General features: G+C 47.9%; 7 protein-coding genes across 7 annotated transcripts; 5 read left to right on the forward strand and 2 right to left on the reverse strand.

The window, feature by feature from the left end:
• Positions 1-497: 497 nt before the first annotated feature.
• FSST1_002066 (exocyst complex component SEC8) lies at positions 498-3,752 on the forward strand (the record flags this gene model as incomplete). The annotated part of the gene is made up of 2 exons (XM_083228017.1): positions 498-3,049; positions 3,098-3,752. 2 exons carry the CDS (start codon positions 498-500, stop codon positions 3,750-3,752), a joined length of 3,207 nt encoding a protein of 1,068 aa, XP_083092248.1.
• Positions 3,753-6,444: 2,692 nt separating this feature from the next.
• Positions 6,445-8,121, forward strand: FSST1_002067 (SMI1/KNR4 family protein; the record flags this gene model as incomplete). Its single annotated transcript, XM_083228018.1, has 3 exons — positions 6,445-6,455; positions 6,519-6,571; positions 6,632-8,121. The coding sequence occupies 3 exons, from the start codon at positions 6,445-6,447 to the stop codon at positions 8,119-8,121; spliced, it is 1,554 nt and encodes a 517-aa protein (XP_083092249.1).
• Positions 8,122-9,054: 933 nt separating this feature from the next.
• Positions 9,055-12,094, forward strand: FSST1_002068 (hydantoinase/oxoprolinase family protein; the record flags this gene model as incomplete). The annotated part of the gene is made up of 2 exons (XM_083228020.1): positions 9,055-10,614; positions 10,664-12,094. The coding sequence occupies 2 exons, from the start codon at positions 9,055-9,057 to the stop codon at positions 12,092-12,094; spliced, it is 2,991 nt and encodes a 996-aa protein (XP_083092250.1).
• Positions 12,095-12,328: 234 nt separating this feature from the next.
• FSST1_002069 (U4/U6-U5 snRNP complex subunit DIB1) lies at positions 12,329-12,917 on the forward strand (the record flags this gene model as incomplete). The annotated part of the gene is made up of 3 exons (XM_083228021.1): positions 12,329-12,440; positions 12,484-12,495; positions 12,550-12,917. The coding sequence occupies 3 exons, from the start codon at positions 12,329-12,331 to the stop codon at positions 12,915-12,917; spliced, it is 492 nt and encodes a 163-aa protein (XP_083092251.1).
• Positions 12,918-13,583: 666 nt separating this feature from the next.
• On the reverse strand, positions 13,584-15,011 carry FSST1_002070 (erythromycin esterase-domain-containing protein; the record flags this gene model as incomplete). The annotated part of the gene is made up of 3 exons (XM_083228022.1): positions 13,584-13,691; positions 13,791-14,212; positions 14,273-15,011. The coding sequence occupies 3 exons, from the start codon at positions 15,009-15,011 to the stop codon at positions 13,584-13,586; spliced, it is 1,269 nt and encodes a 422-aa protein (XP_083092252.1).
• A 5,029-nt stretch (positions 15,012-20,040) lies between these two features.
• Positions 20,041-21,915, forward strand: FSST1_002071 (uncharacterized protein; the record flags this gene model as incomplete). Its single annotated transcript, XM_083228023.1, has 1 exon — positions 20,041-21,915. The coding sequence occupies one exon, from the start codon at positions 20,041-20,043 to the stop codon at positions 21,913-21,915; it is 1,875 nt and encodes a 624-aa protein (XP_083092253.1).
• A 634-nt stretch (positions 21,916-22,549) lies between these two features.
• Positions 22,550-23,379, reverse strand: FSST1_002072 (HNH endonuclease family protein; the record flags this gene model as incomplete). The annotated part of the gene is made up of 5 exons (XM_083228024.1): positions 22,550-22,725; positions 22,785-22,860; positions 22,926-23,082; positions 23,135-23,268; positions 23,320-23,379. 5 exons carry the CDS (start codon positions 23,377-23,379, stop codon positions 22,550-22,552), a joined length of 603 nt encoding a protein of 200 aa, XP_083092254.1.
• Between the last annotated feature and the right edge of the window lie 1,262 nt (positions 23,380-24,641).

The following is a 24,641-nucleotide window of genomic DNA, read 5'->3' on the forward strand; positions in this document are numbered from 1 at the left end:
GTATTGTAGTGACATTATGAATGGTGTAGCATTGCTTAATCTTGACCTTGAACTCAAAGTCCACATAACCTCATGCAAAAGAGTTTGGATGTTGTCAGACAATCAGCATGAGATAAATTACAAATGATGTTTAAATATATCCGAAAAAAACATTGTCAGACATGTATATGTTCTTCCCGATTGCAGTAAGAATCGAACTGGTTATATCCAGTTCGTTGAGTGGTTGGCTGCTGTAATTCAAGAGAGCTATGGGGTACGTACCGCCCTAGCGTTTCGAAGCTGAATGTTCGTCAATCACCACCTAAGCTTCGACCCCTCGACATCCAGCTCTCATACCAACAACCCCAACTTAACAAATTCTTTTAAACTTGCGCATCTGGGCTATCGAATTTCCAGTCTAGGGCTAAAGCGGCTCTATATCCTGCATCTCCCACAGCGACAATGCGCTTCGAAGCGGCCAATATCTCGTAAACGTTTCGCCGTCTGCTATCACCAACATGTCGAATCGATACGACCGACCTCCTCCCCGTGAGGGTAACGGCTACGGCAACTTTGGCCGCTCCAACGACGATTATAGATCTGGTTATCAAGATGGGTACGGGAGCGATCGGTATGCAACGCCACCAACTACCCAGCAACCGCGACCACCGCCTAGTCTTCGACAGATGTCGTCGCGGTCACGTATACCACAAACCCAGTCGCAGGGACAAGGACAATCACACGTCCCTGACACTCATGCCGCACGACAAATTACCGAGGTTATAGACCACATCAAGAAAGAATGGCCTTCAATGTGCCAAGACGACTGCGTTCCAGTCCAACTGTCGCTGCAACTTCTCGACAAGAGCTCGGTTGGTCGCGCTCATGAATACGGCCAGTTTCAGCAATCACATAATTATCTCCAAGAATCTCTGAAGGGAATCGTTCATGAACACCATCAAGGTTTCAACAGTTCGATTGGTACATTTCACAAGATCCAAAGCAGTATTCAGCAGTCGCAAAAGCGAGTGCGGGCACTAAAAGAGTCGCTGGCGAGCTCGAAAACGAGCCTCTGTGCGACAGATCCAGAGTTGAAGAAGCTTTCCAAATCATCCCAAGAATTTGATGCGCTTTTGCAGACACTCAATGAGCTTGATGATCTCCGTGCCGTACCAGATCAGCTGGAGGCAAGAATATCCGAGAAGCGTTTCTTGACGGCTGTAGAAGTATTACAGAGTGCTCTCCGGAAGCTAAGAAAGCCTGAACTAGACGATATAGGCGCTTTAGCTGACTTGAGGAGCTATCTTGCGAACCAAGAGACTGCTTTAATGGACATTCTGGTGGAAGAGCTACATGAGCATCTTTACCTCAAGTCGCCGTATTGCCAAGAACGATGGCAGAACCTGGCCAAGACGCAAGGTGCTGTAACAGAAGGCTATACTGACATCAAGCCTATCGCTCCATTTCACATGGTTCTCGATGCCATTGATGTCGACAAGACAATCAGAGAGGATCCAATGAAGAACCCCGAAGCCGATACATTCTATTATGTTGGGTTACTGGTAGAATCTCTGAACAGATTAGGACGATTACAAAATGCCGTCGAGACACTCAAACAGCGACTACCAGTTGAACTCTTTACTATCGTTAATGAGACTATCAACGAAGTAGACCAAAGGCACCCTAGTTCCCTGAGGGGTGGCTCGGCCAGAGGCGATGGTCTTCATGTATATGGCACACGCGAAACACAAATGAGGGCGGATGTTATCTACGATCTTTTGTGGTCGCTATACGGAAAGTTTGAGGCGATTGGAGAAGGCCACCGCGTCTTCCACGAATCCATCAAAGTTCTCATCCGACGAGAAGGCGCCGGCAACAACAGCGCCCTCCTTGGCAGCTTCAAGGAGTTGTGGAATCTTTACCAAAACGAGATTCGATCTTTGCTGCACAACTATGTTACAACAGACGCTGACGTTTACCAATTTGATTCCCCAAACCCAGGGGATACTCTTCACGGCAAAAAGGATGTACGTGAGCATCTCTTCAAGTTCTCGGAGGCCAACACGAAGTCTGTTGAGATGACGAGCGAATATGATGCACTTGATAGTATTATACAGGACGCTGTCCCTGGGTTGAAACAGGACAGGAAAGGGCGAAGCGCGCCAGAGGGAGGGAGAAGGGGAGGCGATGGCGGTCACGGCAGTAGCCACCAGACGACAGGCTCGTACAAATCCCTGGTGGAACCAAGTGTCTTCAATATGAGCTTGCTGCTGCCACCGACATTGGTGTTCCTGCAGCGACTCAAGAGCATTGTTCCTCCTGGCTCAGACCTCGCCGCAAGCACACTGACAACGTTTCTGGACAATTTCTTGGTCAACGTTTTCCAGCCACAACTGGACGAGACCCTAGCAAAACTGAGCGACACTGTATTTGGGGAAGCAGACGCGTTCTCGCAGGATTCGGCCTGGAATCAGGTTGCACGTCGACCTGTGTTCCGAGGAACGACGGCCTTCTTTGAGGTCGTAACAGCATTTTGTCGCATGCTGGGCACGATACCGCCAGACCAGGCACTCAGCTCGCTGATCGTAACTCAGATGATGCGATATTATGACCGCTGCTTCAGCTGGTTCAAAACGCTTGTGGTCAAAGCCCAAGACCAAGCTACAGAGATCAGTAACGATAACCTGAGATCATCAGCGCGCTTCTCTCTGGATCAAGGAGAGTTGCAAGAAACCATGAAGAAACTATTCACGGCAGAGGAAATGGATTGGGAATTGGCCGAAAAGGAAATTCATTTGCTGATGGAGCTCACAAACGAATCGCCACTAGATTCGGGCGACATTATCCAAGATCGAGATTCGATTTCATCTCTTTGTCTGTTGTATACCAGCATGAAATGGCTTGCTGTCAAGATTTCTGGGCTGCGTCAAATCACGACACACGATACGGATACGTCACGACAGAACCTGCCCCGGCATTCAAACCGACGATGGACTCTTATGAACGAGCCTAGCAAGGGCGCCGGTGAAGAGGGACCTGTGTCACTACCGTTGACGCAGGAGACTGTACAGTAAGTTGCACGACCCAGTGAGTATAGTAAATACTAATCGGCGATCAGAGCATTTGACAGCATCGTATCTTCCTTTGAAGAACTGGCAGGAACAGCACTACTCACCCTCCATATGGAGATTCGGTGCCGCATAGTCCACTCTCTCGGCGTTGCCTTGTCACCCACGGTGGCACCCTACCTTCTCGACCAGGAGGTCAGCGAACCTGATCCGCAGATTTTGAACCTCAATTCAGAGCTGGTGTTCTTCGATGAGACCATTGTCAAGTTTCTCCGAGACAAGGAGGTTGCATTTATCAGGACTGGTCTGGGTCTGCTCATCAATTGCTACCTTGTAAGCAACGCAGGCAAGGCGTCGCCAATGAACGACAAGGGTTGCGGACGTATGCAGCTCAACATCCTTGTACTGCAGCAAAATCTCAAGAACGTGGAAGAGGGTGTCGACCTGGCGCGTGCAGCAAACTACTTCTCTCTATATGAGCAAGGAGCGGATACTATCGTGGAGAAGGCAAAAGAAGACAATGCGCAACAGCGGGGCACAAGCGCACAAGACCCCGACAACTTTTCTTACGATGAGCTGAAGGCACTCGTGGAGCTATGTTACAGTGAAGCCATGGCGAATCCCGAGCGCGGGATCGCCACAGCGGCCAAGAGGCAGATGCAGGACAAACTGCTTGGGCTCAGCGAGCACATGTGGCAGACATAGATAGATCGAGGCGATGTATAGTGCATTAATGGCTGGGGTTTGACGTTTACATGTGGTGGGTATATTGGTGATACTAAGGGTAGAGCAGTAGCGATGCATGATTGAATGATATATCAGGATTGACCGTTCATGGTATCAAGTATGATTTTCAACTGGATGAGACACAAATATAACAGTGTACACATGTTCTCTGTCACTCTGCTGTAAGTAGTCGCGGGAAACCACGCGGCATCCATGATAGAGCACAGGCGAAGGCAAATAGCAACGCAATACGCATCCCATGACTTTATGCAGTGAAACAAGAAATAGGAACGAGCGACGCGCCGCCGCAACTCTGCACCTGCGAGGATACAGAAAGATTGTCTGACAGAATAAGAAGCGAACCGCTTTAGTCACTCGATGCCACCCTAGACCAACTTTTTGGGCTATCGACCATTTATTTTTTGCACCTTGAAGAACATTAGTCAAGTGTGGGGAAAGAAAGAGAGGGGATTTCCATTCTAGTAGGGCTATCAAAAGAAATGAGATCGGCATGAGGCAGAGGTGGCAATCGTTGAGGGCATGATGATAAGGGGTTATATTCGGGAATTAGTTATTGTCTTATGAACAGGGATTGTATTGTAGACATGTAAGTAAGCGAGGAAATAGTATTGTGAGAATAATTATGTCTTTGGAACTCGTGTTGAATGAGATCTTGTTCGTATTGAATGAAGCGAGATACATAGTTTTGTGCTTTCAGATGTATGGGATGAGATAAGGGGTTGTTAGATCATGTTACTTCGAGTACCGCATGCCAGGATTGACAGTGGAGTAAAAAAGGTCTAGAATGAATCTGTCAATCGGTGAAGCTGTAGTGGAAGGATCAAGCATTGATCTCAAACCGACGCGAAATGCCTTTGATTTCAAAAGTAGGTAGTATCTAGGTTCGTATCATATTTGGGAATTTGTTATTATTGTATTGAATATGAGCATGAAGTTATGAACTACAGGAGTGAAGCACTATGATTGATCTAATTCTCCACATAAGCAGTCAGTTATTATGTACATATATGTATAACATAGTCCAACACTGGATCATTACCCATCTTTATATCGTCATGCATTTGTTTTTGTAGCCTCACGTTACATACATAGCCGGGCCGCTTGTGTAGACCCTTAAAATAAAGAGCAAGCCACGGCGTCTTCAAGCGGGCTTCTACTGCCCATAGATTTTATTCGCGACGCAGTCATCTGTAACCCAAAATCAGCCAAATTGGATTAAGGTTGCCCCTGAACCTAATCTCTGTCAAGGTAGCGTCTCATAGTGTGCTGGCGGGAACGGTACCTTGCATTGGTTAGTAGACCAACCAATGCACCTTATGCAAGCCCCCCCCGCGGCTTTCGCCTGGCCGTCTCAAACCCGGGACTTGTCAAGTCGAGGGTTTTTCTCTACCAACTGAGAAGTAGTTAGGGGTATGGGATGTACTATGTAACTACCTAGGTTAGGACCTAGTTTTACAACGGGCGGTAAGTTGAACTACTACTAATTAGTAATAAACGGTCATGTGAATGAATCGTCAATTGAGTTGGGCCTTGACTCATGAAAGTAAAAATGATGTTCGTCATGATGAAATCAAGTTTGCCTGCATAAATGATATGTTCATCGGTTGCAGTAGCTGCATCCTCTCTAAATCATGGAAACTTTCCTGTTGGCCTCCTTTCTCCTCTATCGCTGCACACATGCCAACTTTTTATGCTCCATCGCCCACCCTTGTCCATCCTTTAGCAACCACTCAGTGTTGCAGTAGAGTTACTACTAGTAATGCATCCTCGTCCATCCATTATCCAGTCTGTCAACCCCTTAACTTGTTAGCCCGCGCACATCCGCCACATTAGGTGGCCCCCCTCTGCTAGTGTCAGTCCTGTACATAGTAGGTCTGTAACGGTGCAGCGCAGGTGCAGTGCAGTGCAGTGCAGTATAACAGAGACACTGGCCAATTGAGACATTCATTGGTTACCTTGGAAAATCAACATCAACAACAAAACAAACCCAACCCAACCTCTTGCGCCAGCCATTGGATTGGATTACTCCTCCAGTACCTGTTTCATTCCATCACAGGGTCTTTTCCCCCCCTTCCATTATTCTGTGCTACCCGCCTTCTTTGTTTTTTATACATACCTGCATCATCGTCAGCCTACTAAATTACACGGACCCTGACCACAAAATTACAGCATTTAGTCCACCAAATGATACGTACTAACTTTGTACTGTAAAAAGAAAACTGACTGCCCGGACCCGACCTGACCCCACGCGTCTGAGCCCAGCGGAGCAGCCACCTTTCTCCCTCTGTAGCTCCATTTTGGCCTGTTAGGTTCCCCTGGATTCAGTACTAAGGTGCTAGATTGGATTGGACAAACATCTCGGGCTTTTGGAAATCTTCACTTCCATCAAACTCTACATCATCAACAAACCGCTCCTCTCTTCTTCTCATACTTTGTCGCTCTCTCTTGCTATTTTCCGCTCGCTTTCTCCTGTTTGCTCGACTTGGCTTTGCGACGCTTTCACTTTCGCTTTTACTTTTACTCATAATCACCGACTTGGCACACCCCATTGCTCTTCTCTTCTTGTCGCATCTCGACCCCTAGCAACCGCCGACTCTCGTTCGCCCTTTTCCCACGCTCGTTGGCTCTTACGCCGCCTGTTGCCGTCACCATGGATACATCGTAAGTCTTCAAGCCTATCTCAAACCTTCCGACGTCGGCCGTTACTAACGTCAGCTTCAACAGTCTCGGTGCGACAATTAGATCTTTCTGGCACACTATGACCAGTTATGACAGACGTATGCCGCCCCTTTACCCCATCGCTACTTGCCGAACCCAGTAAACTAAACAAACTCTAGACTCTTCTTTCGACTCCCCTTACCGAACCGGTCGCCATGTCCCTCTGCAGGACAGTCGAGGTGGCATCATGACGGGCGTGGCGACAGCCTCCGATTCTCGAAACGACGTCTCATCTCCGTATACCGACGAAACAGGCCGAGGTTCTCCGCGTCTGGATACCAACACTTTTGCACCACCAGGCGCCCCTTACTCTCCCGGACTGAGGTCAATGAGCGCTCGCAATGCCAGCCAAGGCGATGGTTTCGAGGTGCAAAGCCCTGGCGACGTCCCAATGCAGAATTTTAATGATGGCCTTCCACCTCCTCCCCCAGTCGTTCACTCCTGGAGGCGCATCGATTCCTGGGCCGATGACAATTACCCGGAGCTTTTCGATCAGCTTTGCGAGGGCGCTACCAACAATGATCTGAACGACCTGGAGCATCAGCTTGACTGCTCCCTTCCTCAGGATGTTCGCGACTCCCTCATGATGCACGACGGCCAGGAGCGAGGAGGAATGCCCACCGGAATCATCTTCAGCCACATGCTACTGGACTGCGAGGAAATTGTGCAAGAGTGGGATAACTGGAGGACTGTCAACCAACAATTGCTCGAGACCTCTGTTGCTAAGCCCTCCACCCCTTCCAAGGCTTTTGGTGGCAGCAATGAGGCCTCCTCCTCCAAGCAAGGCGGCGGTGCTGGCAACAGCCCTGGCCCTTGGAGACAGGATCTCATGTCTCGCCAGGACTGTGTCCCTGCGAATGCTGTCCAAAAGGCATACGCGCACAGCTCTTGGATCCCTCTGGTTCGCGATTGGGGTGGCAACAACTTGGCTGTTGATTTGGCACCTGGTCCTGGAGGTCAATGGGGTCAGATCATTCTCTTTGGTCGTGACTATGACACCAAATACGTCGTGGCTCGTTCTTGGTCTGCCTTCCTCGCTGTTGTCGCGGACGATCTTAACAGCGGCAAGTGGTACGTAGACGAAGATACTAATGAGCTCAAGCTACGAGAGTTCAAGGAGACACGAGTCGAGCCCTCGTATTTCAGCATTTTGAGGTGGAGAATGGACCAGAAGTACGGACGACGCGCTCCCTCCAAGAGACGATCCATGGGCCCCAAGCCAAACTCTCCTTTGGGCTCGCGCTCTTCTTCTCCCTATGGCAGCGGCGGTGAAGGCGAGGGGCGAGGTCGATCTATGCAACGCCTGAGCGGTTCATCTCCTTTGGCTAGCCCTCGACCCGGTGCTGGACCAGGTTACGGGAAGGCGACTCCTCTGAGCCGGGTAACCGAAGAGACTGCAATCCCCGAGCTTGCCGACGCATACATCCAACCGGAGAAGCTCGTAGAGGTCGAAACCCCTCGACAGAGCCAAGACAGCAAGATTCCCAATGTCACCAGCATCCCCCGTGTGGAATCCGACCTCCTTAAGGTGGAGGAAGAGTCATCGCCAAAGGCGAATGGCAAGAAGCCTGAGTTGGTGGATGAACCAATGAAGACCATCGAGATTTAAGCACGCTCAAGCGATTATTTGGCTATAGACGAAAGCACGGAAACCGGCATACAGGGACAACGATTGCATGAGACTCATTATTATTTCAAACCTTCCGCAGAGATTCCATGCAAATTGACTCTCGGAGAGGTGTATACACACAAAGACTTGGCGTTAAGGGCGTCGCGAGGAATATGCAAGATTCCATATCTCTTTCCCATGAGAGCCATTTATTTTTTCTTCTTCTTTTTTCCCTTTCTTCCCACGGGGTGCAGCATCCCAAAGGGCGAGATAATGGGAACGGCATACAGGCTCTAGTATATTATGGTAGCTTTATTTATTAGTAAGGGACGGCAAGGACAGGTAGTCGTCGGGGATAGCTAGGGTTGCATCTGTTAAGCAGCTCGATGGAAACTCTCATGGAAGATAGGATTGATGGTAATCATTGTATGAATAAAAATTCACGTTTTGATCAAACTCGGACAGTTGTGATGCCAGTGGAATCGCTGTCTATACGTCAATGGTTGTGCAGACGAATCGCCAAGACCATTATGGCCGATGGATATGGCGGCTTTATTATGATGCAGGTTATAACCGACTGAATGTAATTGTGGTTTCACAACTGCTTCAAAGTACAATCGTAGCTGACTTGAGGTTTTCAGTTGAAGCATGTAACAAAAAGGCAGCTGATTGATAAGAATTATCTCAGACATGATCAACACCAAATCGTTGATCCTTCAGTTGAGACCCCACAGCTGAATCCTTTAGAGCTCTTTTGTGCGGAGCTCATTCGCCGGCATCGGGATAATCAGGATCCTAAGGTAACTGTAGGACTTGGCTTCTACGTTGTATTGCGAAGGAATACCTGGTGTCAAGATATTCTTTTATCTTGGAATATCGCTTCATCTTGATAACATCACCGCAAGCCGAGTTCAACTCAGTGACGTATCCACCATGAGCGCAACGACGGCGGCACGACGTCTTCGAGTTGGTATTGATGTCGGTGGAACAAACACAGATGGCGTCCTCATCGATCCTCTGCAAACCTCAGGGTCTGATCGCGGCATCATCGCATGGCACAAAGAACCAACGACCACAAACCCTAGTGTTGGTATCAACAATGCCCTCACCAAAATGCTCAGCTCGGCTTCTATCAGCCCTGATGAAGTCGCCAGCGTGACCATTGGAACTACACATTTTGTCAACGCCGTCGTTGAAAGAGACGCCACGAGACTGTCTCGAATCGCTGTTATTCGTCTTTGTGGACCCTTCTCTAAGCACATCCTGCCATGTGTCGACTGGCCCGGTGATATGAAGGAGCTCATTCTGGGGCATCATGCTCTGGTAAAGGGTGGGCTCGAAGTTGATGGCCGGCTGATATCCGATATCGACAAAAACGAGATCAAGGCACAATGCGCCATTATCAAAGAGAAGGGGATCAAGAGCGTGGTGGTTATTGGTGTCTTCAGCCCCATCGACACAGTCGAAAGACAAGAAGAGAGAGCTGCAGACATCATCAAGAGTGAGATACTCGGCTGTGATGTCGTATGCAGTAAAGAAGTCGCCAATCTTGGCTTCCTTGAGAGAGAAAACGCAGCTATACTCAACGCTTCCATTCTGCCTTTTGCCCGCAAGACAATCCGATCTTTCCACGAACCTGTCAAGAGGTTAGGCTTAAACTGTCCCGTCTTTATTACTCAGAATGATGGCACTGTACTTTCTGGCGAACTAGCTGCCCGTCTGCCTATCCGAACATTCTCGAGCGGTCCCACCAACAGCATGAGAGGAGCTGCCTTTCTAGTGCAGAACGAGCTTGACGAAGCCATGATGGTGGTGGACATTGGAGGAACTACGTCCGATGTTGGGATCCTTCTGGAGAACGGGTTTCCTCGTCAACAAGCAGCTTATAGCGACTTGTCAGGCGTTCGTATGAACTTTTCTTGCCCTGATATCAAGAGCATCGGCCTTGGCGGAGGCTCTATTGTACGAAAAGATAACGTCATCTCGGTAGGACCAGACAGCGTTGGATATAAGTTGACACAGGAGGCTGTCATCTTTGGTGGAAAAGTTCTAACAGCGACGGATTGTACGGTTCTTGCCAATCCAGGTCTAGGAATTGGAGATGCAGCCCTTTTGAAAGACGCCATTTCTGAGGAGGAGCTTGAAAGGGTCAGATTGGCCATTAAGCACAAGCTGGAGAAGGTGATCGATACAATGAAGACGTCGCCTCAGGATATACCTGTGATTCTTGTGGGAGGTGGAGCCGTCATTGCTCCTGATGAGCTCAAAGGAGCGAGCAAGGTGCTCAAACCCAAGTGGTCACAGGTTGCTAATGCCATTGGTGCTGCCATGGCGAGAGTCAGCGCTGTTGTAGATACAGTCAAGTCAACAGCGGAGAAGTCAGCGAACGACCTTTTAGAGGAAGTGTGCCAGGAAGCCATCGAGAAGACCGTAAAGGCAGGGGCTCTTCAATCAACAGTCACTGTTGTCGAGAAGGAAGTCTTGCCCCTCCAAGTATGTTTCACCAGGAGAATTGCTTGACACTTTGCTGACCACCACGCAGTACATTGCGAACAAGACTAGATTTGTCGTTCGAGCCACAGGAGACTTTGACTTTTCGAAAGAAAGCGTTGTGCCTGAAACAGAGGAAGAATCCGAGGAGCACCAGGAGATGGAAAGTTACGAGAAGAGCGCCAAAGACCAAAGCTCAAAGCGTGATACAAAAGAGGAAGAGGACTTCGATATACTGGCATACCGCCCTGATGTGAGAAAGCGGACATGGTATATCTCAGAGAGGGATGTTTCGTGGATCGCAATAGGCTGTTATATTCTTGGCACAGGAGGCGGCGGTAGTCCCTATGGACTGATGATTCGACTTCGAACTCAGCTGCGCAACGGAGCCACAGTCAGAGTGGTCAATCCTGAAGACCTGCCCGACGATGCACGAGTTGGCTGTGGCGGTGGAGCAGGAAGTCCTACCGTCGCAATCGAAAAGCTTGCAGGTGATGAACTTCTTGAGGCACAGCAGGAATTATACAAGATGTGCAACACATCAGCCACTCACATGATCTCCGTCGAAGTTGGAGGAGCTAATGGCCTAAGCGGATTGCTGCTTGGCTCGAGTGATCAGATGGATATACCTACAGTAGATGGAGATTGGATGGGCAGGGCGTATCCCACGAAATGGCAGACGACACCTGTGGTTTTCAAAGAAAGGGAGACCATCTGGTCGCCCATTGCTGTGAGTGATGGAAACGGCAATGTTCTCGTCATGCCAAAAGCATCCTCCGACGAGGCCGTCGAACGCATCATACGCTCTGCCCTGAGCGAGATGGGCTCCCAGGTAGGTGCTGCAGACGCTCCAGTCACAGGAGCAGAGACGAGGCGCTGGGCTATCGAGCACACGCTTTCTCAATCGTGGAGGATTGGGCGGGCAGTTGCTCGAGCACGCCAGGAAAACCGCGTGGACAATGTTGCCGAGACAATCATAGATGAGTGTGGTGGTTCTGGAGCGGGCAAAGTGCTGTGGAAGGGTAAAATCATCGGCGTGGAGAGGACATTGAGAAATGGACATGTCTATGGCGAGTGCCTCATCGAAGGTGCTGATGTTCGAGATGAAGCGAATGCAGCTTCTGGTGAAGGCTCGGAGCAACAGTTCAAGGGCATCGTCAAGATCCCGTTCAAGAATGAGAACATCGCTGCTCTCAAGGTTCACCCTGATCGTAAGGAGGAGCTCCAGGAGGATGTTTTGGCCATTGTCCCTGACCTTGTCTGTGTCATCGATGCACAGAACGGAGAAGCTGTTGGAACACCGGAGTACCGGTATGGATTACTTGTTGTAGTACTGGGAATAGCGGCGAGTAACAGATGGACTGGATCAGAGCGAGGAATCAAGATTGGAGGACCAGATGCATTTGGGTTTGAGCACTTGAAGTTTGAGCCTTTGGGTCAATATTTCAAGCCGAAAAGTGTTATTGATGAGTATGATGTTTAATAGATTATAGTAGAAACTGGAATCAATCTTTATGTAGAGAAAACTTATGGAAATTACAAACCGTGAATGTATTCGAAATACTATTATTTCACGTACCCACCTGCCTATGGTTGGGATGTATGGGTGAGTTTAACTTAACTTTCAGTCAAGGTGAAGCTTGTTCACCTTAGGCCAAATCAAGCTAGCGTAAATCCTGACCGTGACCCACCTTAGGTACATGCCGACGCCTTCATCATGGTTCTCTTTCCATCTTCCAAGACACAACCACCGCAAGTTCTCTTCAAATCTACAACTCAACACACGGTTCTTTGCACCAAGTTCTTCGAAAAGCAAAAAAATGGGTTCCGTTGTACTCCCCCATCTCAACACCGGCTGGCACGTCGACCAAGCCATCCTCTCAGGTAAACACCGTCGCATCTCTTAACATACACTTCACTTACTAACTTTTTCTCTAGAGGAAGACCGTCTCGTTGTCATTCGCTTCGGCCGCGACTGGGATTCAGACTGCATGCGCCAAGACGAAGTCCTCTACAAGATCGCCGACAAGGTCCGCAACTTCGCTGTCATCTACCTCTGTGACATCGACCAGGTCCCCGACTTCAACCAGATGTACGAACTCTACGACCCGTGCTCCCTCATGTTCTTCTTCCGAAACAAGCACATGATGATCGATCTGGGTACCGGTGACAATAACAAGATCAAATGGGTTCTTGAGGACAAGCAGGAGCTCATTGATATTTTCGAGACAGTGTACCGAGGTGCCAAGAAGGGACGTGGTCTGGTCGTCAGTCCCAAGGACTACTCCACCCGACACAGGTACTAGTTCTGAGGTGGGAAGCTGTGCTTAGACTTTTGGGTGCGGATTCGGAGTTGGATTTGTTTGTTCTTTCTGAAGGGTTGCTAATCATGACTTTTCTTACAATAACGTTGGGAAGATAGTAGGGACATCGGGTTCCTGAGCCAAAACAAAGCGAGAAATGAGATTACGACACTACACTTGCTGTCAAGACAGCCAATCCTATGGATCAAATGGTGAGACTCCAAGGTGCCTTTCATGAAATATTTCTGACACGACTTGACAAGACACCCGACGTTTGCCATGGGCATTTTACATTTGCTTGGTAAAATGTGCTAAAAATTGGCGAATCTAAAAGGTAAGGTATTAACCATGAAAGTGCAAGATTTTCCGTGACGTGAGTTTGTAGTGAAGCTTCACGAGTTCGTGCAACGTTCTTGTGAAATGCATCAGTAGAAAGTTCTTGTCGTAGTAGTTCTTGTACAATCGGCCAGGCGAGAACGACGTGAGTATATTTGCACTGTAAGGCGAGATACTTGATATTGTAACATATCCGACTATTCTTTTATATAGGTACTGTCTATTAATCGTTTCTTTGAACTTTACCCACTATGACTCGCTGCAGAGCGAGGGAAGAAGTCAGTGTTGGACTTGTAAAATCGTGAAAACCCATCAAATACTCTATCAAGAGAACTATAACCCAAATGGCCAGGTTTCATGGTACTCAAGTGGTGATAGAGGTTGATGAACCTCAAATGTTCCAACATGCTTCGACTCGTCAAACCAGATGTATGTATCAAACTGGTCCGGCAAAATGGCATATGATTAATGTGAAGCCTTCTCCGTCTCTGGCTTATATATCACACCAATAGATCTCTCCAGTCGTTCCTTACACAACACCTCCCGTAGTTTCTGATCACATTTCTCTTTCCGCAGATCCAGGACAAAGTTACTGATGTCCGTTGCATGCATGAGCTCTTGACAGCTGCCTGGAAGCCCCGGTTGGACTTTCATGATGTTCATGTCGCTCTCCCAATTCTGAGCTGCAGCAACAATACCGGTGTTAGTGCCTGTACCGATGCTAAGAGCGTCGTCTCCAAATTCCTTTTTGCAAAGCTCCCCAATATTGAGCTCGTGACTAGCCCAGCTCATACTTGTGGCGCGGGCATTGCCTATATGGCTGTTGTGTGCCCAGACGATGGCCTTTGAGCCTTCACCACGATGCTTAAGGACTCTCTTGAGAGTCTCAAACATGTGTGTATCTCTGAGATTCCAAGATTTGTCTTGTCCTCGGTACATGGCCTTGTAGTACTGCTCGGCATCTGAGGACAAGTTAGTTCTTGCTCGACATGAAGACAATAGACGGCAGAGGTTAAATTTACCTTTCACAACTCTGGCATTCTGCTCTCCATTGTGGAACTCGACACCGCCGTCAAGTGCTGCAGAGTATTCAACCCGTTTATTGAAGAGATCCCTGAGCATTGCAACAACATCGTCCTCATATCCCTTGAAAGGCATCGCCAACGACTCTAAACCATATTCATGGGGATCGTCTTTCCAGTCCATCAGGTTGACGTACCTCCCCCTCGTAACTTTTGCCATGTCCTTATCAACAGTGTCCAGGTATTCGATGACTGCTTTCATTGACGTCCCCATTGAGTAGAGATCGAGCCCATAAAACCCAACGGCTTCTGTGACTTCGAGACCAGAGTTGTAAGACCGCATCCATTCGACGAAATCGTGAACCTCCACATTGCGCCACATCCACGTTGGGAAACGTAAGAATGGCGGCTCTCTTTTCTCTTTCTCCGACATTTGTATTGTTTCCACTGCACCTTGGCCTGGACCCGGTCGGTGCTTGACATATCTGTCAACATGCTCGGCATCAGGCCAATCTGCTTCAACTGCAACGATGTTGAAGCCGTGTTTCTCGATCATGTACTTCGTGATTTCGGCACGAACAGAGTGAAACTCAGATGTGCCATGAGAAGCATCACCTATGAGTAACACTCTGCAGTCGCCCAAACCGTCAAAGTATTTCGTGATTGTACCGGAATCTTGAGATATTGATTTGAAGGGTGTTACGTGTGTCCTGAGTTGCTCTATTGTCGATGGTTCCATGTTGAGTGGCTTAGCTCGGATTCGAGGACAGTGTAACCAATCTCAAAATCCAGCTCGTTTGCAAGAACTTCATTGACGGCCGATCTTCTTATGAGCCTGTAAGCGCAAGTGTTAGAACCTCTGTTGGTCAATCAATAGGAGCTGTTTTTGCTGCTCATATGGACTTACCATATCAGTCGACATAGTTTTCGGACAGTTAAGCTCGACTATGGAGAATTCTCTTTGGTAGTGATTGCTTGTACCAAGTACTAAGTCAGAGTGGTATAAATAAATGACAAGTTGCGTGACTTGGGCCCGACTTACCATGACCGGCACTTCTAGAAGGCAAGAAAGTTGTTTATATAAATGGTATTAGACACCCCTGGTATTAACTGTTAGCTAAGCATTGACATAGGCACCATTTTGTGGAATTGCAAAGCTTCAAAGCTAAGTTTCTGAACCCCGTAAGACACCTTGTCGTGTAATCGCAACTCAGTAAGAGTTGTGGATCAAATAGAAGAGGGAGTGGTTCTGCTATACTAGGTAGTCCCGAAAACTGTGCAATTTGACAACCCAGTGAAACAAAGTGTTTTCAAGTGATTTGAAATTCTGTCATTGGCGGCATAGAAACAAAAATAGCCGAGGGAGACAATAGAACTGGATTTATCTGTCCTCTTTTACCGCAAAAGAGCCGTGGCCAGTGTGGCAGCCCCATGATGTTTCTGGGATAGTTACTAGTAAAAGACATTGAAATTGCAAGATATCTCTTGAAGCAATGACTATACCAGAACCGGAAGAGTATCACTAGTGTATACTATTATGAGATCCAATTCGTATACTCGGTATCAAGAGTGATAGCGAGAACCGACAGGGGGGGCAGGCGATGGAAAGTGCGAACATGACCTTCGACGATATGAGAAGCAAACTAGGAGTAGACATTGAAAACCTTTATCGAAGTTTCAAGATATGTAAAAGAAGCAAGTTTGAATAGCCAGTTCACAGGCTAGGGATAGGAGAAGCGAAGGATTCCTTGTCGTGCTAACTTCATGCTGTCTGTGCCTGGATCATCGAAGTCGATTCGTACTCGTCGTCTAAGGTCAATCAGAGGCTCAAAGCATGACATCCTATTTGGTTCGGGAACATATAATACTGTTAGCCTCGCTATGGACAATGTGATTCTGTCATACTTACAGCCAATCCCATCGCCCGGCGAGGGATGAGAGACCCAAAAAATGTAGATGAGGAGACGCGAAGACTCGGATTGTATCTGCAGCGGCGATTATATAGCTTGCGTCTGGCCGTATAGTACGGATGGTCGTTAAACATTGAGTTGCCTTAAGGAGACTTGGAGACAACTGAATGGCAAGAGTACGAATAGCAGCGAATGTCAGTGGCCAGTCTGATCAGGGAAATGTATTACTAGGAACGATACAGTCAGCACAATAGGTACGAAACGATAATACACCATTACTGACTGTAGTGTTGAGATGTAGTTAATAAAACTCCGTGGTCGATCAAGAGGCCTTGATGATTTTCGTATCAAAATCATTCCATGGTTGCCGTTCCCCCGATTCGCTTGGAATTTGAATCAACTACATTGTTGTTAGTTTGTTCAGACCCTCTTGCCTGAAAACGGCGTCGTCGAGATAGCATTTTAAGACCACGAGCAAACGAAAGAAAGCACTCAGAGGAACCGCCAACCGTCCTTGAGATGTCTGGTACCCTTAGTGAACACATATCTCCTTTTCAAGGCTCAAGAGCATCACGACTGCATATCCCTAGTCTTATATAGGAAAAAAAATGCCACATAGGGGTAAGACCTTACTGCGAGTTATGGTTTTGCATCTCCCGATGTATCACAACCTGGCACTGTTCGCACCTAATAAGCAACAGAAAGGTTAGCACAGAACCTCCAAGTAATAGAAAACAGCGAAAAAGCCCGGTCGAAGTAACATAAACTGACATGACACTTTCGTGTCTAACACTTCCGGCGGCTAACTTTTCCAATACCCAAGGGCAGCGCAAGGGCAGTCTTCGAGGCTGGCAAAGGACGACCTAGATCATGTGTCTTTTGGAATCTCGCAAGGAATAGATCGCCAAGGCCGTTCGATTATCGGGGCCTTTGTTAGCGAATGACTCTTTGCTGAGATGACAAGCTGATCTTTACCCTGATAGCCTTCGGCTCTTTTTTTTTTTTTTACTGCGACATGCTACAGATCAGACGTGTTGGCTAAAGTAACAAGGTTTAACGAAGACTCTTTTGTGATTATTTCTGGTATTCTTCTAGGCGGAACGCCGGTCTCCTGGTCTGCTGGAGAGACGGATTCATCTCAACACAGGAGTTCCTGGCCCGATCTGGTTCAACTCCCGCTGGCGATCTTCTGGTTGAGGAACGTGTTCAGTCAGAGTGTCGGAAAGAGTGGGAGAGTATAGATTCAAAGCAACCTTAACGCCAGATCAAGACGTACATGACCAGGCATCTGGAAAAGAAAGGAGCGAGTAGGCATCCAGAAGGACTGCTATGGTCAGCTGCCGATTGTATCGTTCTTCGAGAGGGAGGCGCTTCTTCGCCGCCAAAAATATAACACCGGGATTTTCGATTTTTCTGTACCCAAAACCAAGAACAAGGTATTTGGATGCACTCGACTATCTCTACAGTCTGGTCGGGTCAAAACGTCGAAAGGGCGGTTATGAGAGCGGCAGGCAAGGGCGGTAGTAGAGAGATCACGGCCAACCGACATCTTGTCATAAGTTCGATAGAGGATAATAGGTATTATCGACCTTGTGATGAACAAGAGCTCCAGCGAGGCTTGGAGGACGCAAAGAGTGAGGTTGGAACTTTGGGGCCCAGGATGTAGGCCCAAGGTACTTTGCTATACTGGCTGGCGTGGTGCGGTAGGAACATACCTTAGTAGGTACTAAGGTAGCTTCCACTGTCACCTGCATGAACACATACTAAACTACAGGTACTGGATTGTTCTCTCACCCACCATACAACCAACCGAGCGACCCTTTGTTCAATATCAGAACAACCTCAAATATTACTGATCTACCTATTTATGGTATTGAACATCCTGGGCTTGTTCAAGGTGTTTATCAACGGGAATACTCCCCTTTGTTTCGTAGAAAGCGGAATGGGCACTCCCATCTCTTTCAACATCAATACTCGTCAACCTATTTGATTCATTTTGTATCTCATTATATTGAGTCGGTAGTATGCTGATAATTTTGGTCTCTTCTACAGTTTTCTTTTACAGGAAACGCCCTCCTTACCGACACGACAGGTGTGTACCGCGGTACACAAACAGGTCTCATGAGACAGGAAATCGACGAAAAAGAAATGCCCTGGGGTTCCAAGAAGTATGTAAATCATGCGATATCTTTCCCTGCGGTCCTGCTCCCCGCGAGGTCTTTCCTACAGTCGCCGACTAACTGGCGATGCCCGCAGCCTTTTCTCCTTTCCCCAGCTCATCACAAAACCCCCGTATGCTGGGGTCTCAACACTTCGAGTAAAGTCGATAATGACTCGGATATCATGGAAATACGCGTTAAAACGGTGCGTCTGCTTCAGCGGCCCGTAAAGCCTTGCCCGACACCATTGATCCCTCTGGCAAGCACAAGGCCGGACCTTGCCTACGATTTTTCTACGTCACAGACTAGTCATTCAAGAGACTTCTAGTACTACTATATACCTACATCCATTCGAGTCTTTCTGTAGATGTGCAAGTGCCTTGGGGGCGATTCAGGGGCTTCTTTTGGTATCGCAGATCAAGTCGCGTGCGGAATCAAGTCAACGACAGAGTCGAGCGATTCCTTATGAACTATTCCGATGCCTTTCGCATTTGGAACATTTACTAGCCTGATTCTATTGATGACCATGTCAAATACAGGCAGTAGTCATGGTCTTTAGGACTTGAGTGCGTGCTTCCTTTGGTAGAAACACATTGAGCCTACGATACAATCGATCGTAGCGATTTAGAGTTTTTTGAAAACAAAATAAAATTCAAAATAACATCTCGAGTCACTCTAGAGTATAATTTTACTTCCAAAGGTGTCATAATGAGTGCAGTTACGAACTATTGCTTGAGTGTCAAAGGGCCTTGAGCCCCTGAGCTAGAAATCGTACTTCGATGACTCTGTAGCAAAAGACGTGTTGTGTCTTTGTTAAATATCATCAAATACTTCTAGACTGAGGGGCTCTATATCGTTATTATGTCATGTTTGCCAGTCGAGCTCCCCACTCTCGAGTGGTGGGATATCAAACGCCTGGACGCGGGCCATGCCACTGCCACTATGTACTGCAACAGATGATGGAGGCATAGATATTGCGACAAGGATGAAGAACAAATAAACTTTAGTATACTTCTGATCAATAAATATTGCAGTATTGTATCAGGGGATCGACTTTGATGTGGTAAATACTCTGAATGAAATACACTTGTGCTGCATAATTAGGAACTGGACTACAGTTATACAGATTGAATCACGATACGTATTTAACACTTCGACTACACTATCAGGGGCCGATATTACTCAGTCTTTCGCCCTTGAGGTAGTATATTTGCCAGTGCCGGTGCCAGTGTCTAACAGAACCAGGCTGCGTAAAGACTGCCAGGCAGTAGGCACTCGGAACTCGTCATTCTGGTTAGGGCTAGTGTTATGAGGTCACGAGGAATCTTCTAGACTTGGTGATGCGGTTCTGTGCGGTGCCGTGGTAACCTGATTTTCGACTGGTGGTGCTGAAGAAAAATCTCCCGCTCGGCCTTTTCCACTCCTTTTTCTTCTCTCCCTCACCAACAGAACAACAAGACTTAGAGGCACCTAGTCCTACGTGCTTTAAAAACAACCTCTCACATAGATTTCGTCTCCTTCTTCGATTTCTCATATTTCATCCTTTCTATCTCTTCATCCTTTTGCGGGTGGATTATCACCATCACAGAACTTCATCCATCCCTACCTACCCTACCCATACCCATACCTGTCACAATTCCCCTTCATCACTCCCCTCTACCAAGATCTGTCCCTGAATCCCACGCAGAAAGAGTTCAGGATGTCGAGCTCCGACTCTGACAACGTCATGTCGGGCTCTGACCCTGACAAGGGTTACTACAGCTCATCTCTGGTTTTGAGACAAACCTTTGGGAATTCAGCCCCTCAAACCAACCCACTATTCATTCCAGAGCTCGTCAATATGATTATTGAGGCACTTGGCGAGAGAACTGTAGAGAGCCCCAAATATCTCAACAAGAGAAGCCTCGCCAGTCTAGCTGTCACATGCCGCTATTTCGCGGCAACCGTCGAGAACTTACTCTATGCTCTGGACGTCGAGGATGAACAGCTAAGAGGCCTCAAGTATGCTATTTTTCTCGATGATCATATGGCCATCAGTATCATGAACAAGTACCCCGAAGAACTTCTCAGGTCGTGCGTCGATTCCGTGCTTGACTTGGAGGTTGATCGGGACCATCCCCAGAACCCCCAGAACCCTCATGGCGCGCAGGTGCAGGTGCGAGAAACAGGTACTTATACCTTGCTTCACATTGCTGCTTTTAACAACATGTACAAAACCATTATCAAACTGCACCAACTTGGTGCCCAGTGGCGCTATTGCAAAAACATCCGGGCCCTTTTGACAATCGAAGAGCGAGACACCCTCGCTTCTTCCTTTCCGGCCTTTCGAAGTATGTTCGGCAACATGAACTGGGCACCCAATCTTGTGTGTCTGATGAGAGATCAGACCAATACCTGCAAGCTCCTGATTAAGTACTGGCCGGAATCTTTTCCGTATGTTGGGAATTTCATTTCCCCAAATGGCCCGCTTCCTGGATCCAGAGTCGTTGAGTACACTATGACACTCATACACCTTTACCTACTTCGCGCCCCCTCCCAGGATACGTCGAGACTGGTAAAACAGGCACTCAAGAAGTATCCTGAGTTGAAGTACTTCCCCACAACAGAGTACCAGTACTCTATCTATCACCTTGCCGTCCAGGTACAAAACAGGACGTTCCTTCTCGACGCCTGGCCCGGAGTGAACGACAGAATTCCCCATTTCGTTGACAACAGGGGCTACAACCCACTTCATCTAGCGTTCATCGAATCCTTGAAAGGAAACCCTGGCCGCAACCCTCGAAGTCAGGCTGGAACTACACAAGTCCTCCAGTACCTTCTTGGCGCGAGATTGAACCCGATGATGCCACAGACGAAGGCCCCCTACAAAACTCCGCTCTTGATGGTGGCAAGAAACGTAATCATTGACTGGAACGGACAAAACCGCATAATCAAAAAGAACATCGAAGACATTGCGTCGGCCGAAAGACGATTCACTCACGCCTGGGGCTTCGGTCATGTTGTCTACTCGATGAACCATCCCGATTGTAACGGAAACACGGTACTCCGTTACATTGCCAAGGCTATCATTAACTACCACGTGGCTAGTGGTAGCAAGCCCCTGGAGAACTTGTTCTCCAGGATGATTACCGAGTTTGGCGCTGATATTAACCTCGATGTTAATACCTTGCCAACCCCTTACAACCGACCCTACATCCACTCCATCAAGTGGATGGCCGACAACTCAACTAGCCGCAGGCGCTTTAAAAGCCTCGTTAGCGAACTCGGCGGTCGTTTCCATGCTGCGGAGGTTGCTGGAACCTATGCACCAACCGTAGCAACAGCCGGCTTTATTGATGATGAGCCACACGCACCCTACCTTCCCCACGACCACCCGTATGCCCTTGCACCGCCCTTCAATAGGGCGTTTATTCAGAGAAGCCCATCAGAGGAGGCTCGGTTCCAAGCTGATGTCAACTTTTCCCACGTTGAATTTGTGATAGCCTTGGTCCAAGACGGCCTCTCACAAGAAGAGGCTGAGGCAACTGCGTCGGTACACACGGCAGCCCGGGTCCAGCGAGGTCAGATCAACTAACCCTGCAACACAAGGCAGGGCATAAAGACCTGTAAAGACCTATCGATTCTCCGGGTCCTTTTTTGGTTTTCTTTTTGCGTGAAGAACGGAGTCAAGAACAAGCAGGAAGCCGCGACAAGACCGGCTACATTAGGGCAAGGTTGCGAATACTCTCATAGACGAAGATACGCCCTGGTTAATGATGTACGAGACATGTAACAAGTGTATGAGAATGACAGATAATAAAAGCTCTAGAGCACACCCTCCTGTGTCTTTTCACCTTTGACCATGAATGGTTGTGAATAGTTCAGCTCTTAAGTCTTGGGTATAAAAAATAAGTGGCCTAAGAACCATACCTAGGAGCATAGAGTGACCTGCTAATTTCGTCTCTTATGCTTCCAGCGGTCAATTTTTCTGGTACCCTTGGGCTTGGGCAGAGCGCTTGACAAGCCGGAATAGACATGCACTATATAGTTACTTATCCATGCGTCCCCGAAAAACTGAGGGAACTGAGACAACAAGACCAGAATCTATCCTAAGCAACGTGGACAGTACAATGTTTGTAAGATAATCGTAGAGTGTCTTAATCAGTATATAAACTACACCCATGCCCAACTCCCTAACCTTCGGGCCATCATCTCTACTATGGAAAAGCCTAGCAGTAGTCAAGCATAGAGCTGAGAGCAGTCTTTTCAGCGGTTGTTATGGTCAACTGCCAGTAGCTCTTGACCTGGACCCAACTCTTGGCGTAGGTGCAGTAGAAGCTGGTCAGGGGAGGCTTCCATGAATCAGGGGACTTGTCGCTCTTTGACTGGTTGACGTTGTCGGTTACTGGAACAGTTGTTAGACGGACTCTATTGTTGTGTGAATCGTTGACCCGGGTGACTTACCTGCCCACAACTGAGGCCTTGTCACGTCGTTGGCGAACTGAGTTCGCTTGGCAGTGGTCCAAGAAGCAGCACCAGACTGTAGAAGTGTTAGTATCCATATTCTAGAAAGGCGAATGCTGCAAGAGTGTAATCGGGGCTTACAATCCAGGCGTTCTTCAGAGGAACCATGTGGTCGATGTCGATGTCACTGGCCTGTGTCCAGGTAGCTCCGTCGTACGGCGACTTCCATGTGCCAGAAGTGGAGGCACATGCAGAGTTGGTCACGACATTTGTTCCGTCTCTTTTCAAGACGAATTCCCTGTGAATAGAGTCAGTGTTTTTCTTTATCTTGCCATCGTGGCTGTAGTTACCGAGTGTTGCAAGCGCCCTCATATGTCTGCCAGTGAGGGAAAAGATCTCTGTTGTAAGTGTCGGTGTTGGTGGGAGCAGAGACAGTGAGACCACTCAAGAGCGACCGGGCAGTAGAGTCGCTGGGAATTCCAGGCTTGGGATATGTTATAAACTTGACTGCTGTTCAAGGATGGAGATGACCTACAGGCGTGGGCGCAGCCAGAACACCAGCAACGGGAAGGAGGACAGCGAGGGAGAACTTCATCTTGAATTGTCTGGACAAAGAGAGAGGAGGTGACCGAAGGAGAGGACACCGAGGAAGAGTGGTATGAAGAGAGTGAGCAGTATCGCAGACACGCTATACTTGTCTCTTTATACCAGTCAACTCCAGATACACTTCTTCAGCCCAGCTCGCAGTCCGTATATCGTCGGAGAATGCACAAGAGGTTGCGCATTCACCCTCCTTCCTTGTTGGACAAACATCCGGCGCACAACAAGACATATCTCCCCTTCTAGGAATCCAAGACCGCTGATCTCTCAGGCACGAGGCATCGTGATAGGCGAGTAGCGCATGAGCATCAACCAGTGCTGATGGTATCGCTGCACCGGCAGATGTCGCGCGTCTATTCGCTACGTGCTAATGCCGGGTTGGAGACTCAGGGTCCAGTCAAAGGCTGTGACGTTCCCACGCTGATAAGGTAGTGCCGGCGATCGACAGGCGGAATTTCTGTATCGAGAGAAAAGCTGTGGGGTTGGGCTGTTGTAAACCTGCCTTTTGGGGAAGTTGGCGTCCGAGACGTGAGACATGGACCCTTGGCGTTGAGTTGGAAGAGAACGGAGTACAGAGTATTTGTGGGGGAGATGTTATATCTTGGAAACAGATCAAGATTAAACCTATGATTTGACAAAGATTAGTGGTCGTCGTAGGTACGGTAAGCTCTCTAGCAGGAGCATGGATCACATGACAAGTAAAATAAATAACAGAAGTTCAGAGAAGATATCTTGCAGGATCCAACATAGTAAGTAAATAATAGCTGTAGGTACTCAAAATATGGCTTATCTATAGAGGTTGCTGGTCTGGGCAACGTGTCTCATGACCTTTCTCTTGGACTAACTACCTAGTTAGGCTTAAAAGTGCCCGTAGATCTGTTATCTCAACACTCAATTAGGAAGTCTGCTAAAGTAGTGGCTTCGAGTATCAGAGAATAGAGATATGCTGAGTTAGGTAGCTGGTTTATTAAACCATTGGTGGAAAATCCTATTCTTCAAGATATTGTGTCTGTCTACCCAAGTCGACTCAAACTTCACACCATCTTCAAATAGTCAGCAAAAAAAAAACACTGGAAAAATATGCCATCTCATATGCGATGATATATTCATATATCATTGCAGTATCATTATAAAGACGAGTATTAATGTATACAGATCCAAACACTTTGGCATTAATCAAACGCCCTTATCTTCTTCCCCGTCTTCCCATTCTTTGCCATAACGTTTTGTACACCGTAAAAGTAAATAGTTTTCATG

This window comes from Fusarium sambucinum, chromosome IV (genome assembly GCF_050947815.1).
Source record: "Fusarium sambucinum isolate potato_lamoka chromosome IV, whole genome shotgun sequence".
Taxonomy (NCBI): domain Eukaryota; kingdom Fungi; phylum Ascomycota; class Sordariomycetes; order Hypocreales; family Nectriaceae; genus Fusarium; species Fusarium sambucinum.